Raw genomic sequence first — 27,505 nt, forward strand, 5'->3', positions numbered from 1 at the left:
TACAGACAAATATTATCATTTTTTAGGTGCCATGACATGAAAAGGGCTGGCAAGAACTAGCTAGAGTCTTTAAACATCAAGAAAACACGAGCCCAGGGTAAATCTTTGGCAGCTACATCTACGTTTTGAGTGGGATATATAGACAGATAGATTCTACAAAGGAGACATTTTAGAAATAGCCAGAAAGGTAGAAGGAAAAATAATATATCCTATATACCCAGATAGGAAAGCAAGTCTGGTAATAACAAGTAATCTCTTGGGCCAGACGCTATGGCCAGGGAAGCCCCCACCCCACCCCACCAATTTCTTTAACTACAAATAAAAATAATACCACTGACTTGAACAAGTAGAGTTACTAAGGAATGTGAAGAGTAAAGCTAAATTTGAGATGGGCCAAAGTAAGCTTTTGATCATTGATTAATGCCTCTGTTCTTTGTTCTTTTTAATTTTGGCAACTTTGACCTCCAAATCCCTACAGCAACACACTGCCATGCCCAAACCAGAAATATTATACCTCTAATATCCACTCCCCAAACCCACATTACAAGGCTTCTCCCTTCTCGTCATTTAGTCCCCTTAAAACTCCTCTCTGACTTCCAATATGCCGATCATTTCCCAAATGGATAAGCCTGGACCTCATGATTTCTACTCATACTGCTCTCTCACCAGCACACTCAAGTTCTGGGCATCCTTGTCCTTTTCCTGCACTTGCCTGGAAAACTCCCAAATTAAAACAATCCTACAATCGGATTTCTTCATTCTTAGACAGGAGCTGCTAACTGATCCTGAAGAAAACCGCATGCAGTTTTAGCTGAAGGCCTTTAATACTGTCAGCAATCTATGTATTTGTCCTTGTTCAGCAACATTTTTCATAATGCTGTGCAGTATCTAAATTTTCTTCAAGCTTTTCATTCAACTCTTACCCCTTCACTTTCAGTAAAGGCGTTACTTCACAGAAGAAATAGAAATCATTAGGCAAAAAAAACCCTCAACTTTTGAATCCTACACCCGAATTGTTTCTTTCTGCATCCACTCTTGCCTTTCAGTCTCAGAGGACGAGGCATCACATCCTTCTCTGTTTCAAGGCTAATTGTTCCATCTAAAATCTTGATCCTTTTCCACTTGTATATCCTGAGTTTGCCGTTGGTTATTCCCTCTTTTTCCTCAATTTTCAACTTCTCCCAGTCTGCTGACTCTTCCTAAACCTGTGGATGTTCTAAAGACTTTTCCATCTTAAAAAGAAAATCTCGGGCTTCCCTGGTGGCGCATTGGTTGAGAGTCCGCCTGCCGATGCAGGGGACACGGGTTCGTGCCCCGGTCTGGGAAGATCCTACATGCTGCGGAGCGGCTGGGCCCGTGAGCCATGGCCACTGAGCCTGCGCGTCCGGAGCCTGTGCTCCGCAACGGGAGAGGCCGCAACAGTGAGAGGCCCGCGTACGGCAAAAAAAAAAAAAAGAAAATCTCTAATTTCTAGCTACTGCTTTCCTACTTCTTCCCTTCATTTTCCAACTTCCTGAATTAATATTCCACCTGCTTCCTAATCACTCATTTACTCTTCAATTCATTATCATTTGAATCCACATCATTAGCCCAATGAAACTGCTCTGTAAAGGTAACAACAACCTCCTTATTGCCAAATCCAATAAAAACCTTTCAGATTTTTTTCTTTTTTCCCCAGGTTTATCAAGATATAACTGACATATATCACTGTATAAGCATATATTGACTTAACATATATTGTGAAATTACTACTGCAGAAAGTTTAGTTAGCATTCATCATCTCATATCGATACAATAAAAAGAGAAAGCAAAAAAAGAAAAAAAAATTTGTCCTTGTAATGAGAACTCAGGATTTACTCTCAACAGTTTTCATATATACCACACAGCAGTGTTAACTATAGTCCTCATACTGTACATTACAACCCTAGTACTTATTTATCTTGTAATTGGAAATTTGTACCTTTTGACCTCCTTTCTCCAATCTCCCCTCCCCCACCCCAGATCTTGTTTTTCTTGAACTCCTCAAGAGTATTTGACAACGGTGACCATTTATTCTTCTTAAAATTTTCTTCTCTTGGATTCTGAAATACCACTGTCTTCTGGGTCTTTTGCCTTTTCAACAATTTACTTGCCTCCTTTATTAATTCTTTTACTCATCCATCCCTTAAATGTTGGTGTTTCCTAGGGTTTTGCCACCAGCTTGCTTCTCTCTCTCTACTCGTGCTTTTCTTGGCGGCTTCATCTATGACCACAGTTTGACTAGCATCTATATACTCAAGGCTCCCAAATCTAATCTCTAGCCCAGATCTCTCTCTTGAGCAAAACCCCACAAGAGTCAATGTTTAAAACTGAATTCAACATCACTTGCCTTCCACCAAATTTGCTTGTGTTGTACTTCTTGTCCTAGTCAATGGTATTGCCAACTACCCAGTCACTGAGACTTAAACTTAAGAATCTTTGCTCTCTTTTCCTCCTTAGTATGTAATAACCAGTTAACATCACCAGTTCACCAGCTCTAACCCATCCTACATACTGCTATCAGTGTGCTTTTTGTAAAATGTAAATCTAATCATATTATTTCCCAGTATAAAATAATTAAATTTATTGCATCTAACTGCTAATAAGGGAAAAAGCCAAAACTTCTTTGTGTGGCATATAAGGCCTCCATCCACGCTCCTAGCTCCCCTACCAGGAACTGATCCCTGGCTTCATCGCCTGTTTCTCTTGTCACTCAACCACTTCAACCTCTGCTCCTGAACTATATGCAGTTTCTGTATATGCCATATTCTTCCAAGCTTCTAAGCCTTTATGATGTTCTCTATGACTCAAATGCTCTGAAACATCTACCTGGTGAGCTTCTTTTTAGCCTTCAAGGCCCAGGTTGAGTCACAGCTCCTCTGTGAATCCTTCCCTGAAAGATCTCAGGGTGAAGTTGATACTTTCTTTAGGCATCCCCTAACCTGCTCTACCACGGACACACCTTTGTCACAGCACTTGCCTCACTCTACTGCAGTTATTTGTATTTTGTGCCTCTCTCCTCCACTAGACCGGGGCTCCTTGGGGACATAAGGCAACAGTAATTACCATCTCATGCTCAGTTCTCAATTGCTTTCCAAATCAAATCGTCCAAATCATCTGTGCAGGATTGTTCTCTTAACCCTAGGATACTGGACACTCCTACCTCTTTCAGGAAGGCTGAACAGGTAAAAGAAAAAGTGACAGTGGCTGAGAAGAAAAAAACAGTGAAGGAAAGAACAAATAGAATAGAGACTTTGAGCGACTTCCCTGGTGGCACAGTGCAGTTAAGAATCCGCCTGCCAATGCAGGGGACACAGATTCGATCCCTGGTCCAGGAAGATCCTACATGTCGCAGATCAACTAAGCCTGTGCACCACAACTACTGAGCCTGTGCTCTAGAGCCGGCGAGCCACAACTACTGAGCCCATGAGCCCTAGAGCCTGCACGTCACGACTACTGAGCCCACGCGCCGCAACTACTGAAGCGTGTGTACTCTAAGGCCCGCATGATGCAACTACTGAGCCTGTGTGCTGCAACTACTGAAGCCCACATGCCTAGAGCCCGTGCTCCACAGCAAGAGAAGCCACTGCAATGAGAAGCCCACGCACTGCAATGAAGAGTAGCCCCCACTCACTGCAACTAGAGAAAGCCCTTGTGCATCAACGAAGCCCCAACGAGGCAAAAAAAAAAAAAAAAAATCCACCCTTTCCTTTAACAAAAAAAAAAAGAATAGAGGCTTTGAGGATGCATAGCTGGTTAGAGACTACCAGGGGGACAAAAACACTTTGATTTTGTCTTTGTTTTCAAACAAACCACAACTGCATACATAAAAAATGAGCAAATGAAGGCAAGATGTAAGATGTACAAATATAAACAGACAAGTGGGAGAAGACCAGTCAGATAGAAAAGGCATATATGAAGTGTCATTGTCATTCAAGTATAATGTCTGAAAACTCATAGTTTTTCTTTGTTTTGATTGTCAGTCTTGAAGAAAAAGTTGAGAACTGCACACATTCACAGAATAAATAGAATGATAATTTTTTTCCACAATTTACATAGCTGATTTTATTTATTTTTTATCCATCAAATTTAGGACAGTTATGAAATTAATTTTTCTATGAAGTTGAAAGAGGATACCCCCTTATTTTCCCTAAAATTAGTCTTATAACTTAGGCAGTTTCTTATTCATCTTTGTGTTTTCAATGCCTAGCACAGAGCAGACACCCCCAAAAATGTTTGTGGAATTAAGGAAAAAAAGAAGCAAGAAAGGAAGGAATCATTCAGAGGAGACCCTGATGACCTACAGAGAAAAGGAAGGGTTCTTAGCTCTGAAGCACCTACTTGATTTAAGGCCACATGCATCTGATCCACCAAGAAAACGTAGAGCTCACTAATAAATTTCTGCAGCTCCTCTTGGCTTTCAAATGCTGTTGTCTTCAAGTACTTCTCTCTCACAATCTTTACCACAGCATGCTGCAAGAGACACATATCACCATCTGATAACACAGTCTAGCACCATGATAACAGCACAGGCCTCCCTTGAGTTTCTGATCTAAGGCTCATCAGAACTCCAGGAGGTGACTGATTTTCCTTGGTGACTGCTAGACTATTGGTTCTCTGATTTTCCCCCAATCAACATACTCCACATGGCTTTTCTTAACATCACCATCATCACGAATATGGTCAATACAGGATTCACACTTTGTGAAGAGAGTCATAAAGCAAAAAAACCCTTAGCATTATGTTTATGCATTACATTTCTCATGGTGGCCACATGATTCAAGGGAGAAAAGGAGAAAGGCCTGATTTGAGAGTTTGGAGAATGGAATCCTGCTTCTAATCCTGCCACTGTGCAACCTCATAAATTAGTTTACACTTGGTACTTCAGTTTCCTCATTTGTTAAATGGATATGTACTCCTGGTATTCCTATCTTACTTCAGAAGATGAGTGAGAAGCCAAAGAGAAATAACAGGCGGTGAAATTTAAAATGCTGTACAAATAACATATTGCTATAGCCAGGACAGCGTCTTCTTTTTTCTCCCCTAAGTTAACATTATTGCCAGGCTTTGTACTAAGCACTTGCCATGCATTATCTTATTTAATTCTAATAATGACCCCATGTGATCATATTAATATCATCCCTCATTGTTAGGCAAAAAATTGAGGCTCAGAGTGGTAAGGTCATTTGAGACACAACTGAGATGTGACTATGCCACCTGAGAATAGCTTCTTGCCTCCATGGATATCAGCTGTTTTTCCCTTTGTCACTTCCATGTGCTTTCTTCGTTATCTGTTTGGTATAGTATAGGGCACATAGTAAATGTACATAGAGAGGCAGTGCAGTGTAGCAGATGAGAATGTGAGTCTGCAGCCAGACTGCCTGAATTTACACCCCGTCTTTGACCTTTACTAGCTCTGTGATCTTGGGCAAATTATTTAACCAACTAATGTTGCAATTCTCCATCTGTAAAATGGGCGTATCTATCTCATAGGGTTGTGAGGATTAAATTAGTAAAGTATGAAGCATTTAAAAATTTATCTGGTATACAACAAATACTCAATAAATGTTAGCCATTATTATTCGGGAAATTATTATTAAGTAAATATTTCTCAAATCTTAGTGATTCTATGGACTAGGAAAATGTTTGTAATGGGAGACAGAGATAATTAGTCATGGAATCAATACCAGGTACAGAGTTTCTGCCTGCTAGTGCAACACGAAATCTGGCCCCAAATCTGGCCTAACTTCAAGTGAAGAATTAGTTTCTTAAAAGCTTACACTCAGGACAGATACTGAACCATTCCAAGCCTCTAAAGGAGCGGAAGGATGTCTCCAGACATTCTATCATAGAGAACACAGCTCTTTGCACCAGCAGCAAGAAAGGTAGAGCACAGCTGAACATAACCAGAGAAAAAACAACTAGGTATGTAGAGAAGATGCTTCATAAAAATCCATGGAATCATTAAATAAATTAATATTTACCTTGAGTTGTTCTTTAAAAGCAAAGTATTTTCCAGAGCAATTAAGTTCATAGTTGAGCTGGCACTTCTGCTCCTCCAGGGTTTCACTATCCAGATCACTCCCCACTTTGACTGCCTGATTTCCAAACATCCTGTGATACTCATTCAGAATGGCTCTAGAAATGTTCTTGATCTGCATGTGGTAGTCACTCACCGCCTAGAAAAATACAAAATGTCTGGTAAAGAGGCCTCAAAGAGGTCAAGACATGGAATGGAAGTCTGAAACTGGATTGGGTTTTACATTCAATAATACTTTAGGTATAAATTGCCCTTTTCTTCCCAGCTCAGAAACCATCAGCCAAAGATTAAACACTGTATACTCTTCGCTGAATGCCACTGGTCACAAATAGAAGCAGGAAGGAAAATATGTGAAGCTACAATTTCTCACCCCTTCTGGAAAACATACTGAAGAGCCCATGCATTATTTTCACATGGGTGTACTCAACATCTTAGAGTTTCACCTTGGCTTTTGTACTTGCCTTCTGAGCTCCTCCCGTCCGACGGGTAAGAGGCGGCCTTGGAGGTATCATTTCCTTGACCCTGTATCAGAAAAATAAAACAAACAAAACAAATCTGAATTATATTCAGATTTATGTTCTTTTATTTCCCACCTCTTAAGGTCTAGGTGAGGGAGATCTAAGGTCAGTTGCCCATCACACTTGAGCACTGAGCTATTCTTTCATGTAAGAACCTCGACGTGAACCTCAGAACAGTGTATGGCTGTGGACTAGACAAGAAGAAAGCCACTAAGCAGCTAGCTGGAAAGTAGCTAAGTTGCACTTCTGGCTAATTTGAGCCCTGGCTTTACCCTTACACATTTTTTTAAACTGTTGTACACAAGCTGCTTGACTCAGGGGTTAGAAAGAGATGGGTGTTAACGACTTTATGTGTACTCAGTAGAGTCTCTGAAAGCACAAAGTTTTGGAAATATAAATGGTACAGGCAAGCAAAAGCTTTTCTTTCCTTTCCAATAGGATAAAAAGTGTACTCTTGGTCATAATTTATAAGACTGCATTAAACTACAGTAATGATATCAAACTTTATGGTGAATAAGAAAATATATTTTATCACAGTCAAACTACTTATGCCAAAACCTCTACCTTCCATTTTCATGAGCTCTTACAAGAACCTAAAGGAAATTAAGTTATAGGTTTTCCTTCTTACAGTTTCACATTCCTACTGAGGTATACTACACTGCCTTGAAGTTTACAAAAAAATTCACAAATTCAATTTTTCTTTAATAGGTCCTGTGTATGGGGGAATCCCCTGGCGGTCCAGTGCTTAAGACTTGGAGCTTTCGCTGCAGTGACATGGGTTCAACCCCTGGTTGGGGAACTAAGACACCGCAAGCTGCATGGAACAGCCAGAAAAAAAAAAGTGAGAATAGGTCCTATGTAATTTTATACCTTGCTCATAATTCTTAATTTTATTTATTTTAATAGATAATATATCCACATGATTCAAAACTTAAGACATATGAAACAAATATATAGTAAATTGTCTCCTTCCAACCTTGTTGTCCAGCCACCCAGTTTCCTCTCCAGAGACAACGTTATTCACTTATTCAAAATATATACTGAGTGCCTATTACCCATCAGGCACTTTTCTAGGTGCTGGGGATAGAGCATTAAACAAAGCAGACAAAAATTCTTGCCCTCATGGTGCTTACATTTTAGTCGGGAAAAAAAGACAATAAATAACATAAATTGGTTAGTGATATGTGCCATAGAGAAAAATAGTGCAAGAAGGCAGATAGACTATGTTGGGGGCTGGGGATGGTGGAGTTGGGGAGCATATTTCACCAGGGAAAGACTCGGTGAGATGACAGTACTTGAGTATGACCTGATGGAAGTGAGGAAACAAGTAATGTAGGTACGTGGGGTAAGGAAATTATAGGCAAAGCAAGCAACAAGTGTAAAAGCCTTGGTGCAAGAGTGTGTCTGGCATGTGTGAGGAATAGTGAGAGGTCAGTTTGGCTGGACCGAAAAAAATGAGGACAAAATATATGCAGAATACGTAGGCCCTTGTAGGCCAGTGTAAAGCCTTTGACTTTTACTCAGAGTGTGATGGGGAGTTGCTGGTAGTTTCTGAACAGAGGAGTCACATGAATTGACTTCCATTTTAATACAATCATTATAGAACCCTATAATAAGTTGCCCAAATGTCCATCAACTGAAGACTAGAAAAACAAAATGTGGTATATTCATAGAATAAAATACCACTCAACAATAAGGAAATGAAGTACTGATACATGCTACAGTTTGGATGAATCTTGACAGCACTATGTTAGATAAAAGAAGTCAGTCAACAAAGACCACATATGGTATGATTCCATTTATATGAAATGTCTCAGAGTTGGCAAATCCATACAGACAAAAAAGTAGATAAGTGATTGCTTAGGACTGGGGTGCAGGGTGTTGGTGGGGAAATGGCATGAGAGTTGGAGGAAATGTAGAGGGATTGAGAATGTATATGGAGACATTACTCCCCATTTTACAGAGATAAAAAGAATATAAAGGAATACTATGAATAATTACACATCAACAAACTGGATAATCTTGATGAAATGGATAACTTCCTAGAAACACAATCAAAGCACTGTGGTACAATATAAAAATAGTTCTAAAAAATTACATATATTTACATGTGACAAGGGTGCGCGCGCGCGCTTGTGTGTGTGTGTGTATAATATAGGGACTTTACAATAACTCCAGAAGGATAAGTACCAAGGTGTTAAAAGTGGTTATCACTGGGTGAGTAGAAAGAAATCTGGGTATTTTTATATACTTTCTTGTTGATTTTGTTTTTCCTTGCCTATCTTGAAATTCTCAATTTTTTTGTAATTGCCAACATACTGCTTTTATGACAAGAAAACAAAAGAAACTTACCTGAAAAAAAAAACAGAAAACTGTCTGATGCTTAGCCCAAGAAAAATTACATTTATGTGGACAAAATGACTTACTTTTATTTATACCTAAACTGTCTTGCAAAGCAAGTATGAGAACCATTGCTACACACCTTCTGGCTAGTTCCTCCGGCATTCGCTTCGGAACCAAGGCTTTGTCCAGCTCAATCTCCAACACAATGTATGTCCCTGCTTCTACATATTGCTGTAAAGACATTTTTCTCTAATTTATTCTTTCCAGAAAAACAGATATTTATGAAAAAATTTTAGTAACATAAGATAATGCTCACAATAAGTGAGAAAATTGTGTATATAACTATATATAGTGTGATTCTGACTTAAAACATCTTTTACATAGAAAAATAACTGGAAAGAGAAATAGTAACACTGGTTATCTCTTGCAGAAAAAGGTTTTCAATTTTATTCTTGGAAACTTCTAACCCAGCTGAAGTCTTGTTTAATTTGTTCGATACTGTTCTTGGAATTGTTTCAAGTGAATGCCATTCTTTCTTCTACCAAACCTCTTTCAGGAGTCATGAAGAAATAACCTCATAACCGTCTGACATTCCCACCCACACCCTCTTAAGCACCATCTATCAACTTCAACCTCATGGACATTTCTACCCAGATTCTTGCCAGCATCCTAACTATCAATACAACATGTCCAAAACTGAACTTATCATTTCCCCATATCCATCTCTATTTTTACTTTTCTCTTAATGATTCTGTCATCTTTCCAGAAAGTGAGGCTTGAAACCTGAGTTAACTTTTCTTCCTCAACACCCCAAAGCTTTCAAATCCCACACCCTGCCTCCACAGGTTTTTTACGTTCTTTACTACAATCCCTTCCCTAGATTAAACTGTCATCAACACTCATCTGTACTGTAAATAAAACCTATAAACTGACATCTGAAGACCCTACCACAACTTCAATCTCTTTTTTCCATATCCTGGCAAGAGTACTGCTCTGAAACACTCATGAGGTATTTTTTCTACGTGACTTAAAAAACTTCAGTGTGAGTCTCTATGATAAGGCTTAACAGTCTCTCATCATCTATACAATGAAGCCCAAACTTTCTAGCAAGCCTTTCAAAGTCTTTCTAAAACTCAACTCAGTCTCTGTCCTCTTTATCACCTCCTTCTAGAACCATTAGTTTCATTTCTTTATACCATACACTGAATTAATTGATGTACCCTGAATTCTGCTACCTTCTTTGTGCCTTGACGCAAGCTGTTCTCTGGCCCTGAAATTCTTCTCCTGAAATTCATTTGGCAAAGGGCTCTCTTTATCTTTCACTACTTAGCTTCGATACCACCTCTTCCCGAAGTCTTCTGAGACTGTCCCATCTGACTCCTCTGAGGCCACATAGCACTTTCATTTGTACCTCTACTACAGCATTCATCAGGATTCGTACAGTTAGTTATGTACCAGTCTGTTTTGCCCACCAGAGTGTTGAGTGTCCTGAGGGCAAACGAATAAACGCTGTAGATGATGCATCTTTGCATCTCTCACAGAGCTTAATATAGCATAATTAATAGAAGACGTACATTTTTAGGGCTAGAAAGGACCTTGAAATTAATCTGGTTTCCACTCCTTTTAGAGAGTCTCAACAAGACAAAGAAATTTGCCCAAGGTCATAAACTAGTCGTGGCAAATATGGGATGGTTACTCAGATAATGAGCATTTTCCTGAGCATTTTCCACTATATCATACTATCTTGCTCAGTAAAGGACTGATGAATTTAAACTTAATTTTCAAACTCTTCATGCATAGTTACCTGTCCTTCTGGATTGTTGCAAAGAGAGGGTTCAACTTCCAAAGGAGTATCTGAGCTCTGAGATTTTATACTAGATGCTTGCTGAAAGAAAATAAGCACACCTCAAAAATTCAATTCTTGGGACTTCCCTCGTGGCTCAGTGGTTAAGAATCTGCCTGCCAATGCAGGGGACATGGGTTTGAGCCCTGGTCTGGGAAGATACCACATGCTGTGGAGCAACTTAGCCCGTGTGCCACAACTACTGACCCTACCTTTTAGAGCCCACGAGCCACAACTACCGAAGCCTGCGTGCCTAGAGCCTATGCTCCGCAACAAGAGAAGCCACCATGATGAGAAGCCCGCGCACCACAACAAAGAGTAGCCCCCGCTCGCCGCAATTAGAGAAAGCCCAGGTGCAGCAACGAAGACCCAACGCAGCCAAAATTAATTAATTAATTAATTAAAAAAATTAAATTCAATTCTTGGAACTTCCCTGGTGATCCAGTGGCTAAGGCTCTGCGCTCCCTATGCAGGGGTCCCGGGTTTGATCCCTGGTCAGGGAACTAGATCCCACATGCTACAACTATGAGTTCATGTGCTGCAACTAAAGATCCTGCATGCTGCAACTAAAAGATCCCACATGCCGCAACTAAAAATTCCACATGCTGCAACTAAAGAAAAAAAAAAGATCCCACATGCTGCAATGAAGACCTGACACAGCCAAATAAATAAATATTTTTTAAAATAATAATTTTTTTAATTATTAAAAAAATTCATCTAGCCCTCTCAAGTCCTCCACTTTGGGGAGCTTGTCCAGAAATTAATAAAGCTGGTTCTTTGACTTCTAAAAAAAAAATTCAATTCTTACATGGTCTCCACAATAGCAGAAGCAAGGACCATTATGTTGCATCAAAACACAAGCTAAACTGAGGCAATTCACCAAATGAGAAATCAGTGCAAGCCTCTGGAATGTAACAAAACCAGCAAAATCGTCACCTTCTCAACAACCTACCACATCCCCAGGCCTAGGCCTTGCTTCCATATCCTTTTCTTTGACTGTTTTATCTTCTTTCAGGTTCTTAGAAATAACTGGTTTGGGCACTGGAGAATTAATTCCTCCTATTTTATTATGCTGAATCAAATTATGGCCAGTATCCCGGAACAAGCTAAATAAACACTTGGTCTGAAAAGAAAGAAAGAAACAAAAAAATGTAATGACTCACAGGCAAATGAAACAAACTCAGTAGAAACCCACATTATTCATTAATATCATTTAGTTTTCTAGACAACTTCAATATGGTACAATCAGAGATGGATAGGAGAAGCAAAAAACAATTGCCTTGCTGTACTTGTTGAACAGGTGAAACCATCACAGAAACATAGCTGCCTACCCTGTTTTTTAAATTAATAAGAGAACTTTCAACCTGGCTTGATTTGGTGTCTCATAACTTATTACCAGAAAGCTTTTAAACTTTGACACATAATTTCAGATTAACTTTAAGTGGTAGAATTTATTTCTGTACAGGAAATATCATCTGTCTAAATACTACTGGCCTATCAATTATAATTTGAAGAATAGTACAAGTTTAAAGTAAAAATTTGTATGGGAAAATTCAAACTATAGATAAATAACTGGAAAAGAATCTTAAAATAATTTTTAAATTAAACAACATGGATGAATCTAAATGTAATTTATGCTAAGTGAAAGAAACAAGACCAAAAAAAAAAAAAAATGAAAGAGGGGAGGAGTGGACAGAGGTGGGAGAGAAGCTTAACAGATGAGGATAATGGATATTTTCATTATCTTGATTGTGGTGATAGTTTCACAGACGCAAACCTACGTCAAAAGTTTTAAATTGTACACTGTACATATATGCAATTTATTGTATGTCAATTATACCTCAATAAACCTAAAAGACAGTCCAACAATATTAAAGAAAAATTATAAATAGTAAATATCACTCACAATCTTACCACCTCTACAGTAATTGCTGTATTTCATATATTCTAAGATGCAAACTTTTTCAAATTTTAACATCTCTGGAAGAGAGAACTTTACATGTAAGTGGTATTATACAATATGTAGTCATTTGTGTCTCCCTTTCATTCAGCGTGTTTTTGAGGTTCATCCATATTATAGCATGTATCAGTAATCATCCATATTATAGCATGTATCAGCAGTTCACTTTTTTTCCTTAATAAATTTATTCACAAAATATAGTGAGACTGTAGAGGGTCTGGGGGCTGTACACGGGCAGGGGCCTGGGGAGCTCTGTATATGGGGCTGGGAGACAAGGGAGCCTCCAGGTGGAAGGGTATTTTTTAATAAAAAAAATAATGGGAGGTACAACCACCCCCTCCCCCCTCCCTGATTAAAAAGACACAAAAATAGACGTCTCTGAGGTAAATGGGGAGCCTGGGGGCTTAAGGGTGTTGAAAGGGTACTTCGTGTTTTCTGCGACGCCAGTCACACACTGGAGCATTCTCCGATCCTAGCTCTTCTTCCCTGGTGAAAAGGCTGAAGCTATCCTGCAGAGACACCTTGCCCCCAGCAAATCCTTTCTTGGGGATGGGCAGGAACAGGTCACAAAAAACCTCGGAGGTCGTGGAGCGATACCCACAGGCCTGGCACTTGAGACAACTTTTCAACTGGCCCACAAACAAGTCCACAATCTTGCTGTCCTCTCGCTCGAGGTAAGCTTCCCATTAGGTTGGCTCGGTTGTCACCGCTTAACTCAGGCTCTAGCAGAGCCCCTCCGCAGCAGGGTGGGTAGGGAGTTGGACTATTGGCCAGAACTGGTGGAGCCCGGCGGCCTCGTCAGTTGATTTCGAAGTGTAGCAGCTCCATGAGGAGCTTCAGAAACTCTTGGGCATCTTGCTGGCTGTATCCAGAGAAGGAGGGAACATATTTCTGGAAGACACCTCGGAATCGAGTAGGATTCACAGCTTCGCAGGAGTCAGGGTGCCACAGGGCAACAATCACATCTGCAAAGCCTTCAGAGTTCACCTTTTTTTTTTTTTTTTTCAGTACGCGGGCCTCTCTCTGTTGTGGCCTCTCCTGTTGCGGAGCACAGGCTCCGGACGCGCAGGCTCAGCCGCTCCGCGGCATGTGCGATCTTCCCGGACCGGGGCACGAACCCGTGTCCCCTGCATCGGCAGGCAGACTGTCAACCACTGCGCCACCAGGGAAGCCCCAGTTCACTCTTTTTTTAAAACAGCTTTACTGAGATAAAATTAACATTCCATACAATTCACCCGTATAAAGTGTAGTCAAAATTCAGTGATTTTGGGGAAAAAAATCTGATTTACAGGCCTAAGCAGCACCTTCCTGAGGATGTTTTTCTGCTTGGTTGAAACACAATGAAATATTTACAATTTTGGATATTCTCTGTTTAGGCTAGGGGTACTATAGACTGCTAGCCCATGAAGATTAAAATGGAATTCACTGGGCAATATCTAACCAAGTATCAGAATGGAACAGGCCACCAACAAGGGTGAAAGCAGGTTCTGTTTCAGCAGCAAGTCCAACAGAGACAAGGAAGTAAATTATTCCAGTTTTGCTCCAGGAAAAAAAAGAAATTCAATGATTTTGGCATATTACATTAATTGTAGTTCATTCCTTTTTTACTGTCAAATAGTATTCCCTAATATAGATATGCCACAATTTGTTTATTGATTCACCAGTTGTGGGCATTTGGACTGTTGTGAGTTTTTAGCTATTATGAATAATGCTGCTATGAACATTCATGTACATGTCTTCGTGTAAATGCAGGTTTTCAGTTCTCTTGGGTAGGTTCCTAGGAATGATTTTCTGGGTTGTATGATAAGTTTATGTTTAACACAGATTTTCTATATAGTTGTTCTGCCAAGTATTGAGAGTGGAATATTGAAATTTCTAAATGTTACTGTCAAATTGTCTATTACCCCTTTCAATTCTGTTGGGTTTGGCTTCATGTATTATGAGGTTCTGTTGTGTGTATTCACTTATAATTTACACATTATATATAATAATTTATAATTTATAAATCCTACCTTTCTGATTAATTGACCCTTTAATTATTATGACATGCCACTCTATGTCTTTAGTAATATTACTCATCTTGAAGTCTATTTTGTCTGATATAAATATAGCCACTCAGCTCCATTATGTTTTCTATTTGCATAGTATACCTTTTCCATCCTTTTACTTCAACTTATGTGTGTCTGAACCAAAATGTATTTGTTATAGACAGCATATCATTGAATCTTGATTTTTTTAAATTGAAGTATTAGTTGAATTACCATGTTGTGTCAGGTTCAGGTGTACAGAAAAGTGACTCAGTTATATATGTCTTTCAGATTATTTTCTATTAGAGGTTATTACAAGATATTGAAAACAATTCCCTGTGTTCTGAAGTAAATCCTTGTTGCTCATCTATTTTATGTATAGTAGTTCATGTCAGTTAATCCCATACTCCTAATTTATCCCTCCCCCCACTTTCTTTCCCCTTTGGTAACCGTAAGTTATTTTCTATGTCTGTGAGTCTGTTTCTGTTTTGTACATAGATTCATTTGTATTATTTTTTAGATTCTACATAAGTGATATAATATTTATCTTTCTCAAATCTTGATTTTTTTTAAATCCAGTCTCATAATCTCTTTCATTGGGGTGCTTAGACTACTCACATATAATGTTATTGTTGAAATATTTACATTTATATTTGACATTTTGCTATTTCTTTTCTATTTATCTTGTCTTTTTTGTTCCTCTCTTCCTTCTTTAAGTGCCTTCTTTTAATGTTAAATATATATATACTTGAGTATATGCATATGGTATATGTACACAAACACAAACACACACATACACACACACACGCTTTTCTTAGTGGTTGCTTTAGAGATTACAATATGCATCTGAACTAATCACAATCTATTTCACATTGAGACTAATTTAATTCTGATAAAATATATAAACTTTACTGTGCTATAGCTCCATTCTATCCTCTTTCCTTTATGCTACTATTATCATATAAATTACATCTATGTATGTTACAAACCCAATAATAAAACTAATGCTTTATATAATCACATCTTTCAAAGAAATTAAGAGCAAAAATGAGAAAAACATATATTTCTAAAATCTTTTATACTTACTTACATTTAACCATTTCTAGTGTTCATTTCTTCTTGTGGGTTCAATTTATCATTTGGTTTGTATTCTTTCAAGCTGAAGGACATACTTTAGTAACCCTGGCAAGACAGGTTTATTAGCAACAGATTCTTTCAATACTTGTTTATCCATGGATGTGTTTATTTCACCTTCATTTTTGGTTGATAGCGTTTTCATTCAACACTTTGAATCTGTGTTTCCATTGCCTTCAGGATTCCATTGTTTCAGATGAAAAATCAACTGTTAACCATGTTGGTGCTCCCCTGTAAGTGATGAATCATTTTTCTCCTGTTGAATTCACAATTTTCTTTTTCTTTCAATAGTTCACTGTAATGTGTATACTATAGACCTCCATATGCTTTTCCTACCTGAAATTCTCTGAACTTCTTAGGCATGTAGATTAATGTTTTTATCAAACAGGGGACATTTTCAGACATTATTTTTATATACATAACTTCTGCCTCTTTCTCTCTCTTTTCTCCTAGGACTCTCATTACAATATGTTGGTTGCTCTCCACCAAGATCTCCATTTCAACCAACGACATTGTCAGCCATGGGTCCTTCACCCACTGCTCCAAATTTTGTGAGCCCTCTCTGTGGCAGCAAAGTTGCTGGCCCTCACAGCCCATCCTGCCCTAGAAGAACCACCTCACTGATTAAGCTAAATTAGAGAAGAGGTAGGGGGAGGTGGTTTAGGAGCAGATCTAGGCAAGAATGCCTCAAACTCCATTGTTTTTCATGCATGAATACTTCTCAGTTTGTTGATGCCTTTGGTCAATTTCCAGAGCACTGAAATGGCATTTTGTCAATTTGTCCAGCTTTACAGTTGCTTTTAGGGGGAGAAAATTTGACAACCTCCTCACTCAGACATACCCAGAAATGTTTCCTCCCCAGTATTTTTCATATATTTAAAAAATTATGATTATATATTTTTAAAAAGTTGTGATCATAGTGGATGCAGTTTTATATCCTTTTTCATTTAACAGACTATCACATGCATCGTCTGTTTTTAAAGTTTTCATGAGAATAATTTTTAATATATGCACAATATTCTCCTTCATATGGGTATAATAAAAGTAACAGGCAAAAATGTTTGTGTGTCAACTATATCCCTAGTGCTTTACATATTTTATCTCATTTAATATGTAAAACAATTCTAGGAAACAAGCAGTGTCTCCATTTTACTGATGAATAAAGTTAAGAGAAATTTAGTCACTTGCCCAAAGTCAGTAAATGGCAGCCTGTCTGGCAGTTCCAGAATTCAGTCTAGAAACTGCCTGACATCAAAGCCTATAACCTTTCAATTAATATATTGTTTCCCTCAGATTCACCAAAAATATCTTGATATGATTGATACAATAAAGTGCTTTATATTTTAGAAATAGTAGCCATCTTCTGATATGTATTCAAATATTTTTCCCAATTTTTTAGTTATATTATAATTTTGTTAATGATGGTTTCTTCTATGTATAGGAGATTTTTATTTTTTGGCAATCTAAATCTTTTATATCTTTCATTTGTTTTCAAGCACAGGAAGTCTTCCCTTAATTCATATCTTTAATTAATAGACACTTCTATTTTTATAGACTTCAAATTTAACTTGTTTTAATAAACTCACTTGGAATTTATCATGATCTATGCTATATGTAAAATTTTTGCTTTCTTTTTTTCATTTAACTATCTACAAAACATTAATGATTATCTTTTTAATGGATGCATATTCCACCATTTTTATTTACAATAATTTATTAATCCTTTCTCTATTATTAGACATTTAATCTTAATTTAAGTCTTGCTATTATTGATCCCCAAAAGTTTTCATGAATAGGAGGGTTTCGATCCTATTAAATGATTTATTTCAGACAAATCCCTATAAGTTTGATTTCTGATTCAAAGGATACTTATATAGAGTTTATTACTCAGTTGGTTTTCAAATAGCTGATGGATCTTTCATGACTCTGTTATTGAGAAATACTTGTCCTAATAATGATAAAATAGTAATACGTTTTTGTTGTTATTACTGTTGTGTTTTACAAAGCCTCACTTTCTCCTAAGAAGAAACAAGATAAAGTTGATTTTTTGCTTAAATAAATAAATAAATAATGTGTATTTAAACATTTTAACATCTGAAAATTGCAAGAACTATATTATAGCTCATTAATCAGTACATATATTTAAGTTTTTGCATACTTAACACACAATACTTCATTATTTGGAAGATTTTCTTTCCAACTTTATTGAGGTAAAGTTGAAATACAGGCTTACTCTGGAGTTATTACAAGTTTGGTTCCAGACCACCTCAATAAAGCAAATAACTGCAATAAAGCAAATAATGGTTATCTTGGTTTCCCAGTACACATAAAAGTTATGCTTACACTATACTGTAATCTATTAAGTGTACAATAGCAGTGTCTTACAAAACAATGTACAGGGACTTCCCTGGTGGCACGGTGGTTAAGAATCCACCTGCCAATGCAGGGGACATGGGTTTGAGCCCTGGCCCGGGAAGATCCCACATGCCATGAACAACTAAGCCCACGTACCACAACTACTGAGGCTGTGCTCTAGAGCCTGCGAGCCACAACTATTGAGCCCGCGTGCCACAACTACTGAAGCCCACGCGCCTAGAGCCTGTGCTCCGCAACAAGAGAAGTCACCGCCACAATGAACAGTAGTCCCCGCTCGCCACAACTAGAGAAAGCCGGCACACAGCAGCGAAGACTCAATGCAGCCAAAAGTTAAAAAAAAAAAAGTAAAGATCTTAATTTAAAAATACTTTATTGCTAAAAAAAGGCCAAAATGATTATACTAGTGACAACACAGATCCCAGATCACAATAACAAATATAACAATAATGATAATGTTTGAAATATTGTGAGAATTAACAACATGCGACACAGAGACACAAAGTGAGCAGATGCTGTTGGAAAAATATCACGCATAGACTTGCTCATCTCAGGGTTGCCGCAAACCTTCAATTTGTTAAAAAAAAATGCAACATCTGTGAAGAGTAATAAAGCAAAGGGCAATAAAATGAGGTATGCCTGTATAATAAATTACATATTTAAAGTATACAATTTGATCAATTTTGACATGTGTATACACATGTGAAGCCATTACTGCAATTAGAATAACCAGTATTTCCATCATCCTTAAAACTTACCTCATATTTCTTTTGTAGTCCATTCTTCCCTCTATCCCTATTCCCAAGCAACCACTGATCTGCTTTCTGCCACTACTTTCTGATAATTGTATTTCATTGGCATTATACAGCATGTACTCTCTTTCGTCTGGTTTCTTTCATTTATCATAATGCATTTGAGATCCATCCATGTTGCACGTGTTAATAGCTCATTCCTTTTTATTGCTGAGTAGTATTCCATTGTATGGCTATACCATATAATTTGTTTTTCTGTTCACCTATTGATGGAGATTTGGGTTGTTTCCAGTTTCTGGATTTCCTTATCCTAAAGTTTTTAAGGTTCAAGGGCAGAAGACTTCAAGGTTCCATATTTAACATCCCAGTATACCAGCTGGTTCCAAATATCAATTGCAAAGCGTGTGCTAAAGATGTAGGTAAACACATACATAAGAATAAGTTAGGATGATACCTTCTCTTCAAATTTTTCTTACCTTTTCATAGACTGTGCTACCTAAGTAAGGGTAAACATGAAAAGCTCCCCGAATCCTCTTCACACCTGGATACAGCAATGGCACCATATTAACATAAGCCACACCATGAAATGAAAGCCGACCTTCATCATCAGTCTAAAGGAATAAAAACAGAGAGCTGTTAGCGCTACAGAGTAATGTAGCTAAAGTATGGAAGTCTGACTTAGCAGTTCAAAGACCTGGCTTTAGGACTAGCTGAGCTACTTGATTTGGGTCAGTTACGTAGACATTTTGGGTCTCCACTCATTTATCTATTTATTTATAATTGGGTTTAAAAACACCATGATCTCTGAGATAGCGTATACTAACACTATGAATAGTAAAGATAATAGTTGGATCAACACATATGCAAACTAATTACTAATATATATTCAACCAAAATGTCAATTTCACCATGTTGCTTCTTAGGAAAAAGTGAAGCTTTGCAAAAATCAGTAATAACAACAAAAGCTTAAAAGAAAACAGATTGTGGCCTTAGCTTTAGTTCACAGATTCACATGAATGAGAGGGGCCTTACAAATCATCTGCATCAGTGACGACAAATAGGATTTAACTTATGCTTAAATTCTAACCAATTAGTGGAGGTGTTTTAGAATACTGTGTTGAGAAAGATTCTGTGTCCTTATTTGGGTTCAAAAGAAAAGAATGCTTTGATTGATCAGTAATATCTGCCACGGATGAAGGAGGATGACTGACAGTCTGCTGTCATGTATTTGCCAACCTTAATCTCATCTAAATTCTCATTACAAAGATGAAGAACATGTCAGTAAATATATTTTAACATAATTTTTAATGGTTGTATGGTTTGCCATAGAAAACTTTCATAAGGAAAAAAATCAGTGAAAGAAAGTTTAGTGAAAGAAAAAAATCAGTTTAGTGAAAGAAAACACATTTAATTTCTACAAGGTTAAAAGTAATCTCTTTGAGGGCCTGGTGGTCCAGTGGTTAAGACTCGCCTCCCAATGCAGGGGGTGAGGGTTCGATCCCTGGTTGGGGAGCTAAGATCCCACATGCCTAGTGGCCAAAAAACCAAAACATAAAAAAAGAAGCAATATTGTAACAAATTCAATAAAGATGCTAAAAATGGTCCACATCAAAAAAAATCTTTAAAAAAAAAAGTAATCTCTTTGATTTAGCTGATTATAACAATAATTAGAAATTAGATTAAAAGCCCTATCTTCATGTGATAACATTATGTTGCTTTAGAAATCTAAGGAATGTTAGCCAATGCATATTATATATTACAAAGATACCAAAACCAGACAAAGATATCACAAGAAAAGAGAATTACAGGCCAATATCCCTGATGAGCATAAATGCCAAAATCCTCAACAAAATATTAGCAAACCGAATTCAACAATACATTAAAAGAATCGTACACCATGATCAAGTGGGATTTATCTCAGGGATGCAAGGATGGGTTAATATCCACAAATCAATCAATGTGATATACCACATTAACAAAACTAAAGAATAACAATAATATGATCACCTCAATAGATGCATAAAAAGCATTTGACAAAATTCAACATCCATTTATGATAAAAACTCTCAACAAACTGGGTATAGAGGGAACATACCTCAACATAATATAGGCCATATATGACAAATCTAAAGCCAACATCATACTCAAAGGTGAAAAGCTGAAAGCATTTCCTCTGAGATTGGGAACAAGGCAAGGATGCCCACTCTTTTTTTTTTTTAACATTTATTTTTATTTATTTGTTGATTTATTTATTTATTTTTGGCTGCATTGAGTCTTCGTTGCTCTGTACGGGCTTTTCTCTAGTTGCAGCGAGTAGGGGCTACTCTTTGTTGCGGTGTGCCAGCTTCTCATTGCAGTGGCTTCTCTTGTTGCAGAGCACGGGCTCTAGGCATGTGGGCTTCAGTAGTTGTGGCACGCAGGCTCAGTAGTTGTGGTTAGCAGGCTCTAGAGCACAGGTTCAGGAGTTGTGGCGCATGGGCTTAGTTGCTCCGTGGCATGTGGGGGTTTCCCAGACCAGGGCTCAAACCTGTGTCCCCTGCATTGGCAGATGGATTCTTAACTACTGCATCCCAGGGAAGTCCCAAGGATGCCCACTCTTACCACTTTTATTCAACATAGTATTAGAAGTGCTAGCCACAGCAATCAGACAACAAAAAGAAATAAAAGGAAAACTGGAAAGGAGAAAGTAAAACTGTCATTGCAGACAACATGATATTGTATATAGAAAATCCTAAAGACACCATCCAAAAGCTACTAGAATAAATGAATTCAATAAATTTGCAGGGTACAAAATTAACATACAGAAATAAGTTGCATTTATATATACTAACAACAAATTAGCAGAAAGAGAAATTAACAAAACATTCCCATTTTAAAATGCATCACTGGGATTTCCCTGGTGGTGCAATGGTTAAGAATCCACCTGCCAATTCAGGGGACACGGGTTCAGTCCCTGGTCCGGGAAGATCCCACATGCCATGGAGCAACTAAGCCCATGTGCCACAACTAAAAATCCTGCATGAAGAAACTAAAACATGCCGCAGTGAAGATCCCATGTGCTGCAACTAAGACCCGGTGCAGCCTAAATAAATAAATATTTAAAAAAATAATAAATGTTTTTGCACAGTGAAAGAAACTACGAACAAAATGAAAAGGCCACTTACTGAATGGGAAAAAATATTTGCAAACTATATATCTAAAAAGGGGCTAATATCCAAAGAACTCATACAACATCAAAAAAAAACAAACAACTTGATTTAAAAATGGGCAGAAGACCTTAATAGACATTTTTCCAAAGAAGGCATACAGATGACCAACAGACACATGAAAAGATGCCCAACATCACTAACAATCAGGGAAATGCAAATCAAAACCACAATGAAATACCACCTCACACCTGTCAGAATAGCTACCATCAAAAGACAACAGAGAAGCACTGGCGAGGATGTGGAGAAAGGGGAAGACTCATGTACTGTTGGTAGGATTGTAAATTGGTGAGATCCTATGGAAAACACTACAGAGGTTCCACAGAAAATTATAAATAGACCTGCCATATGATCTAGCAATTTCACCTTGGGGCATTTACCCAAAGAAAACAAGAACATGAACTTGAAAAGATATATGCACTCCAATGTTCACTGCAGCATTACTTAAAATAGATATGGAAGCAACCTAGTTGTCCATCAAAAGATAAATGAAGATGTGGTGTGTATATATATACACAATGCAATATTACTTAGCCATAAAAATTGAAATCTTGCCGTTTGTGACAACATGGATAGATCTAGACAGTATTATGTTAAGTGAAATAAGTCAGACAGAGAAAGATAAATACCACGTCATCTCACTTATACATGGAATCAAAAAAAAAGAATAAAACAAAACAAAAACAGACTCATAGATACAGAGAAAAACGGGTGGTTGCTGGAAGGGGTGGGAGAAACAGATGAAGCAGATTAAGAGGTACAAACCACCAGTTATATAACAAATAAGTTACAGAGATATAATATACAGCATAAGGAACGTGGTCAATAATATTGTAATAACTTTGTATGGGGACACTTATCATGGTGAACACTTCATAATGTTTGCAAGTGTCAAATCATTATGTAGTACACCTGAAACTAATAATATTGTGCAACAACTATATTTCAAGTTTTAAAAAAGACTTTTTGCAGGGGACATTTCTTAGGCTATTTCCCATGGTTTTCTTCTTCAGCATGATAGGAAGCAACTGTTGGCATAGTAAGTGGGATGAACTGGAAACACAGTCATTTGGACAAATGCATTTATTTTTATCATAAACAAACAAACAAAATACAGTAGTGAACTTTTCTAGGCTCATCAAAGCTGTATCTTTTCAGAATAGTAGTACATCTATGAATCCTATTACTCTAATTAGTGGGCTAAACAATTTAAGTAGGTAAGTCTAAAATAAATTTAGAAAGATGTAGTAGGTTGAACCATATTGCCAATATTTAACTACTTTTGATGTATTAAAAGGCTATTTGGGGGCTTCCCTGGTGGTTCAGTGGTTAAGAATCTGCCTGCCAATGCAGGGGACACAGGTTCGAGCCCTGGTCCGGGAAGATCCCACATGCCGTGGAGCAACTAAGCCCGTGAGCCACAACTACTGAGCCTGAGCTCTAGAGCCCGCGAGCCGCAGCTACTGAGCCCGCGTGCCTAGAGCCCATGCTCTGCAACAAAAGAAGCCACCACAATGAGAAGTCTGCGCACTGCAACAAACAGTAGCCCCCACTTTCCGCAACTAGAGAAAGCCCGCACACAGCAACGAAGACCCAATGCAGCCAAAAATAAATTAATTAAATAAATAAATTTTTAAAAAAAGAAAAGCATTTAAAAAAGGCTATTTTTCATGGTTTTACCCATGTTAAAACTATAATAAAGAGCTAGAGGGAAACAGGATATCTGAGAATAAAGCCTAAATAATTGTTAGTGGACAATAGGGAACTAGGGTTACCAGTCATCCTGATTTGCCAGGAACAAGGGAGTTTCCTGGGATATGAGACTTTCAGCACTAAAACCGAGAAACTATTAAGCAAATCAGGATGAGCTGGTCACCCTAGGGAGCAGCCACACAGTTCATATTTTCCTTTGGTATCAGAATTAGAAGCAGAAAAACAGGTTGGGTCTGACCCAGCATTTCTTATATAAATATTTTTAAGTAAACTAATTTACCTTCTCAAATTTAGCAGATTTCCCTTTGGGTACAGTAACCAGAGGAACCCTTGTGATCTCTACAGGCCAAAATCGGCAATCAGCAATTCGCTTCTGAAAACTGCAGATCAAAAATCAGCCCATTAGCATTACATGCAAAATGGGGTTAGTATAATTTAGGTCAAAAGGAAGTATTCCTCTCTTAAAAAGTAATGGAATGCACATATGTAAAAATTCTTATTAGGCGTGTGGGCTTTTAAAACCTTCTCATAGGGCTTCCCTGGTGGCGCAGTGGTTGAGAGACCGCCTGCCGATGCAGGGGACACAGGTTCATGCCCCGGTCCGGGAAGATCCCACATGCCGCGGAGCGGCTGGGCCCGTGAGCCATGGCCGCTGAGCCTGCGCGTCCGGAGCCTGTGCTCCGCAACGGCAGGGGCCATGACGGTGAGAGGCCCGCGTACCGCAAAAACAAAACAAAACAAAAAAACCTTCTCATAGCAATAAAATTCCAAAAATAATTACACTATACTGCTAGCAGAAGCAAATTGTATATTTTTGAGAGCAGTTTGACAACATGAATCAAAAGTCTTTAAAATGTTCATAGCCTTTGACCCACAAATTCCACTTCTAGTGATTTATTCTAAAGAAATAATCAGACAAGTATGCAAATAGTATAAAGTACATTTATTTCTACTGTGAAAATAATCATAGTAAGACTTCCATTGTCAGCTCAAACACATAAAGAGCTTGGAAGCTATCACTCCTGTCCTCACAACAAGAAAAGAGCTGGTCAGGGACTTCCCTGGTGGTCCAGTGGTTAAGAATTCACCTTCCAATGCAGGTGATGAGGGTTCGATCCCTGGTGGAGGAACTAAGATCCCACATGCCACAGGGCAACTAAGCCCGTGCACCACAACTACTGAGCCTGCGCACTCTGGAGCCCTAGCGCCACAACTAGAGAGACTGTGCGCAGCGACTACTGAGCCTGCGCACCACAACTAGAGAGAAGCCCACACGCCGCAACAAAGAGCCTGCGTGCCTCAACTAAGACCCAATGCAGCCAAACAAATAAATTAATTAAAAAAATAAAGGCATATGTAAGAAAAAAGCTGGTCAAACTGAAAATCAATGACTTTTCTTAGATCCATCTAAGAATTAAGTTCACAGGGCAAATTGCCACCTGGAAGTTTAGAGAAACAGGCAAGTACAGAGAATCACAGCTGAGATCAGCTTACAGGCATCAGAAGCCATTAGAGCCAGTAACTGGTAGAAACACTTTAATGATAATTTTGAAAGATTGTTGGAGGCTGAGCATGAACTCACCAGAAAGTTAAAAACTCCTGGGTGCCCAGTCTTAGGGGATCCCCACACGTTCTTGGGTTTTAAATCAAGGAGCTCCATCAGACTCTCATTGTGAAAGCAAGAGAATAGCCTTAGGCAGGGAGAAAGGAAAGGTAACCATATTAAAATATGTCCAGAGTATTCTCCATAACAAAGGCCTGCTCTGTAAGGGAAACTACTTCACCAGAGTTTTATCTGACCCAGGGAAAGGGCAATTAGACAACTCCAGTCCTATTTAGCCTTCCTGTCTCACACGAAGAGAGGAAGAAAAAAAGACTATTACACACTTATGAAGTCACAACCTATGGGCTCAAACCCATTAAAATACTGAGATTTAATCACAGGATTATAGAACACTTCCCTTCCCCAACACCTTACCGCCACACATCAACAGGATCCAGTATAATAACAGTGAATTATAACTGAGAATCTGCAAAACACAAACCCTGTTTAGGAAAGAGCTCTTAGCAAAACCATAGACAACAGGGAAGGAGCAAAAGGACACTGAAGCCTCAAGCATCTACAGCTACAGCAAGTGTTAAACACAGCCTACCTCCCAGCCAGGTTAACATAAAAACTCACAGTAAAAAACCCAATTACCACATTTCTTACTACCCAAAACATAATGTCCAGTTTTCAATAAAAAACTACAAGGAATGGTAAAAGGCAAGAAAAAATACAGTCTGAAGAGACAAGGCTAGCATATGAACTAGACTCAGATATGACACAGATTTTGAAATTACCAGATAGAAAATTTTAAATAACTATGATTAGTATGTTAAGAACTCTAATGGATTAAGCAGACAAAATGCAAGAACAGATGGGTAATGTAAGCAAAGAGATGGAAATTCTAAGAAAGAATCAAAAGGAAATGTTAGAAATCAAAAACACTAAAAAAAAGGAACAATTCTTCTGATGGGCTTATCAACAGACTGGACATAGCTGAGGAAAGACTCAGTGATCTTGAAGCCACTGAGCCAATAAAAACTTCCCAAACTGAAATGGAAAGGGGAAAAAATTTAAAAATCACAACAGAATATCTAAGAACTGTGGGGCAATTACAAAAGGTATAACAGGAATACCAGAAGGTGAAGAAAGGGAGAAAGGAGCAAAAGAAATATCTTAAGTCATAATGGCTACACATCTTACCAAATTAATGGCAGATACCACAGATCTAGGAAGCTCAGAGAACACCAAGCACAATAAATACAAAAAAAAAAACTACACCTAGGTATATCATATTCAAACTGCAGAAAACCAAAGAGAAAGAGAAAATCTTGGAAGAAGTCAGAGAAAAAACACCTCACCTATGGAGGAATAAGGATAAGAATTACATTGGGCTTCCTTTCAGAAATCATGCAAGCAAGAAGAGAGTGGTGTAGAAACAAACCACCAACCTAGAATTCTGTATCTAGTGGAATTATCCTTCAAAGGTGAAGGAAAAATACTTTCTGAGTCAAACAAAAATGGAAGGAATTTGTGGCCAGTAGACCTGCCGTGCAAGAAATGCTAAAAGTTGGGGACTTCCCTGGTGGCGCAGTGGTTGGAAGTCCGCCTGCCGATGCAGGGGACACGGGTTTGAGCCCTGGTCTGGGAAGATCCCACATGCCACAGAGCACCTAAGCCCGTGCGCCACAACTATTGAGCCACGTGCCACAACTACTGAAGCCTGCATGCCTAGAGCCCGTGCTCCCCAGCAAGAGAAGCCACGACAATGAGAAGCCCACGCACTGCAATGAAGAGTAGCCCCCGCTCGCCGCAACTAGAGAAAGCCTGCACACACAACAAAGACCCAACACAGCCAAAAATGAAAACAAATAAATTTAATTTTTTTAAATGCCTATTAAAAAAAAAAGAAATGCTAAAAGTCTTCAGAGAAAAGGAAATGATGTGGGCCAGAAACGTGGATCTACATAAAGAAAGGAAGAAAATCAGAGAATGAAACAGATTAAAGTAAAATAAACTAAAATTTTTTCTT

The 27,505-nt window shown here is 38.2% G+C and overlaps 1 protein-coding gene across 1 annotated transcript in view; it reads right to left on the bottom strand.

Annotated features, from left to right (window-relative positions):
• The window catches only part of CFAP70 (cilia and flagella associated protein 70), an 87,689-nt gene that overhangs the window by 32,949 nt on the left and 27,235 nt on the right, over nucleotides 1–27,505 (bottom strand). The window contains exons 9-16 of the mRNA XM_029201293.1: nucleotides 24,208–24,307; nucleotides 19,485–19,619; nucleotides 11,715–11,885; nucleotides 10,724–10,804; nucleotides 9,059–9,150; nucleotides 6,520–6,580; nucleotides 6,003–6,197; nucleotides 4,360–4,491 (exon numbers count right to left, since the gene is read on the bottom strand). Of these exons, the coding sequence (XP_029057126.1) occupies nucleotides 4,360–4,491; nucleotides 6,003–6,197; nucleotides 6,520–6,580; nucleotides 9,059–9,150; nucleotides 10,724–10,804; nucleotides 11,715–11,885; nucleotides 19,485–19,619; nucleotides 24,208–24,307 (967 nt within the window). The remainder of the gene's footprint in view (nucleotides 1–4,359; nucleotides 4,492–6,002; nucleotides 6,198–6,519; nucleotides 6,581–9,058; nucleotides 9,151–10,723; nucleotides 10,805–11,714; nucleotides 11,886–19,484; nucleotides 19,620–24,207; nucleotides 24,308–27,505) is intronic.

Source organism: Monodon monoceros, unplaced genomic scaffold (genome assembly GCF_005190385.1).
Source record: "Monodon monoceros isolate NGI ecotype Baffin Bay Population unplaced genomic scaffold, NGI_Narwhal_1 Super_Scaffold_4, whole genome shotgun sequence".
Taxonomy (NCBI): Eukaryota; Metazoa; Chordata; class Mammalia; order Artiodactyla; family Monodontidae; genus Monodon; species Monodon monoceros.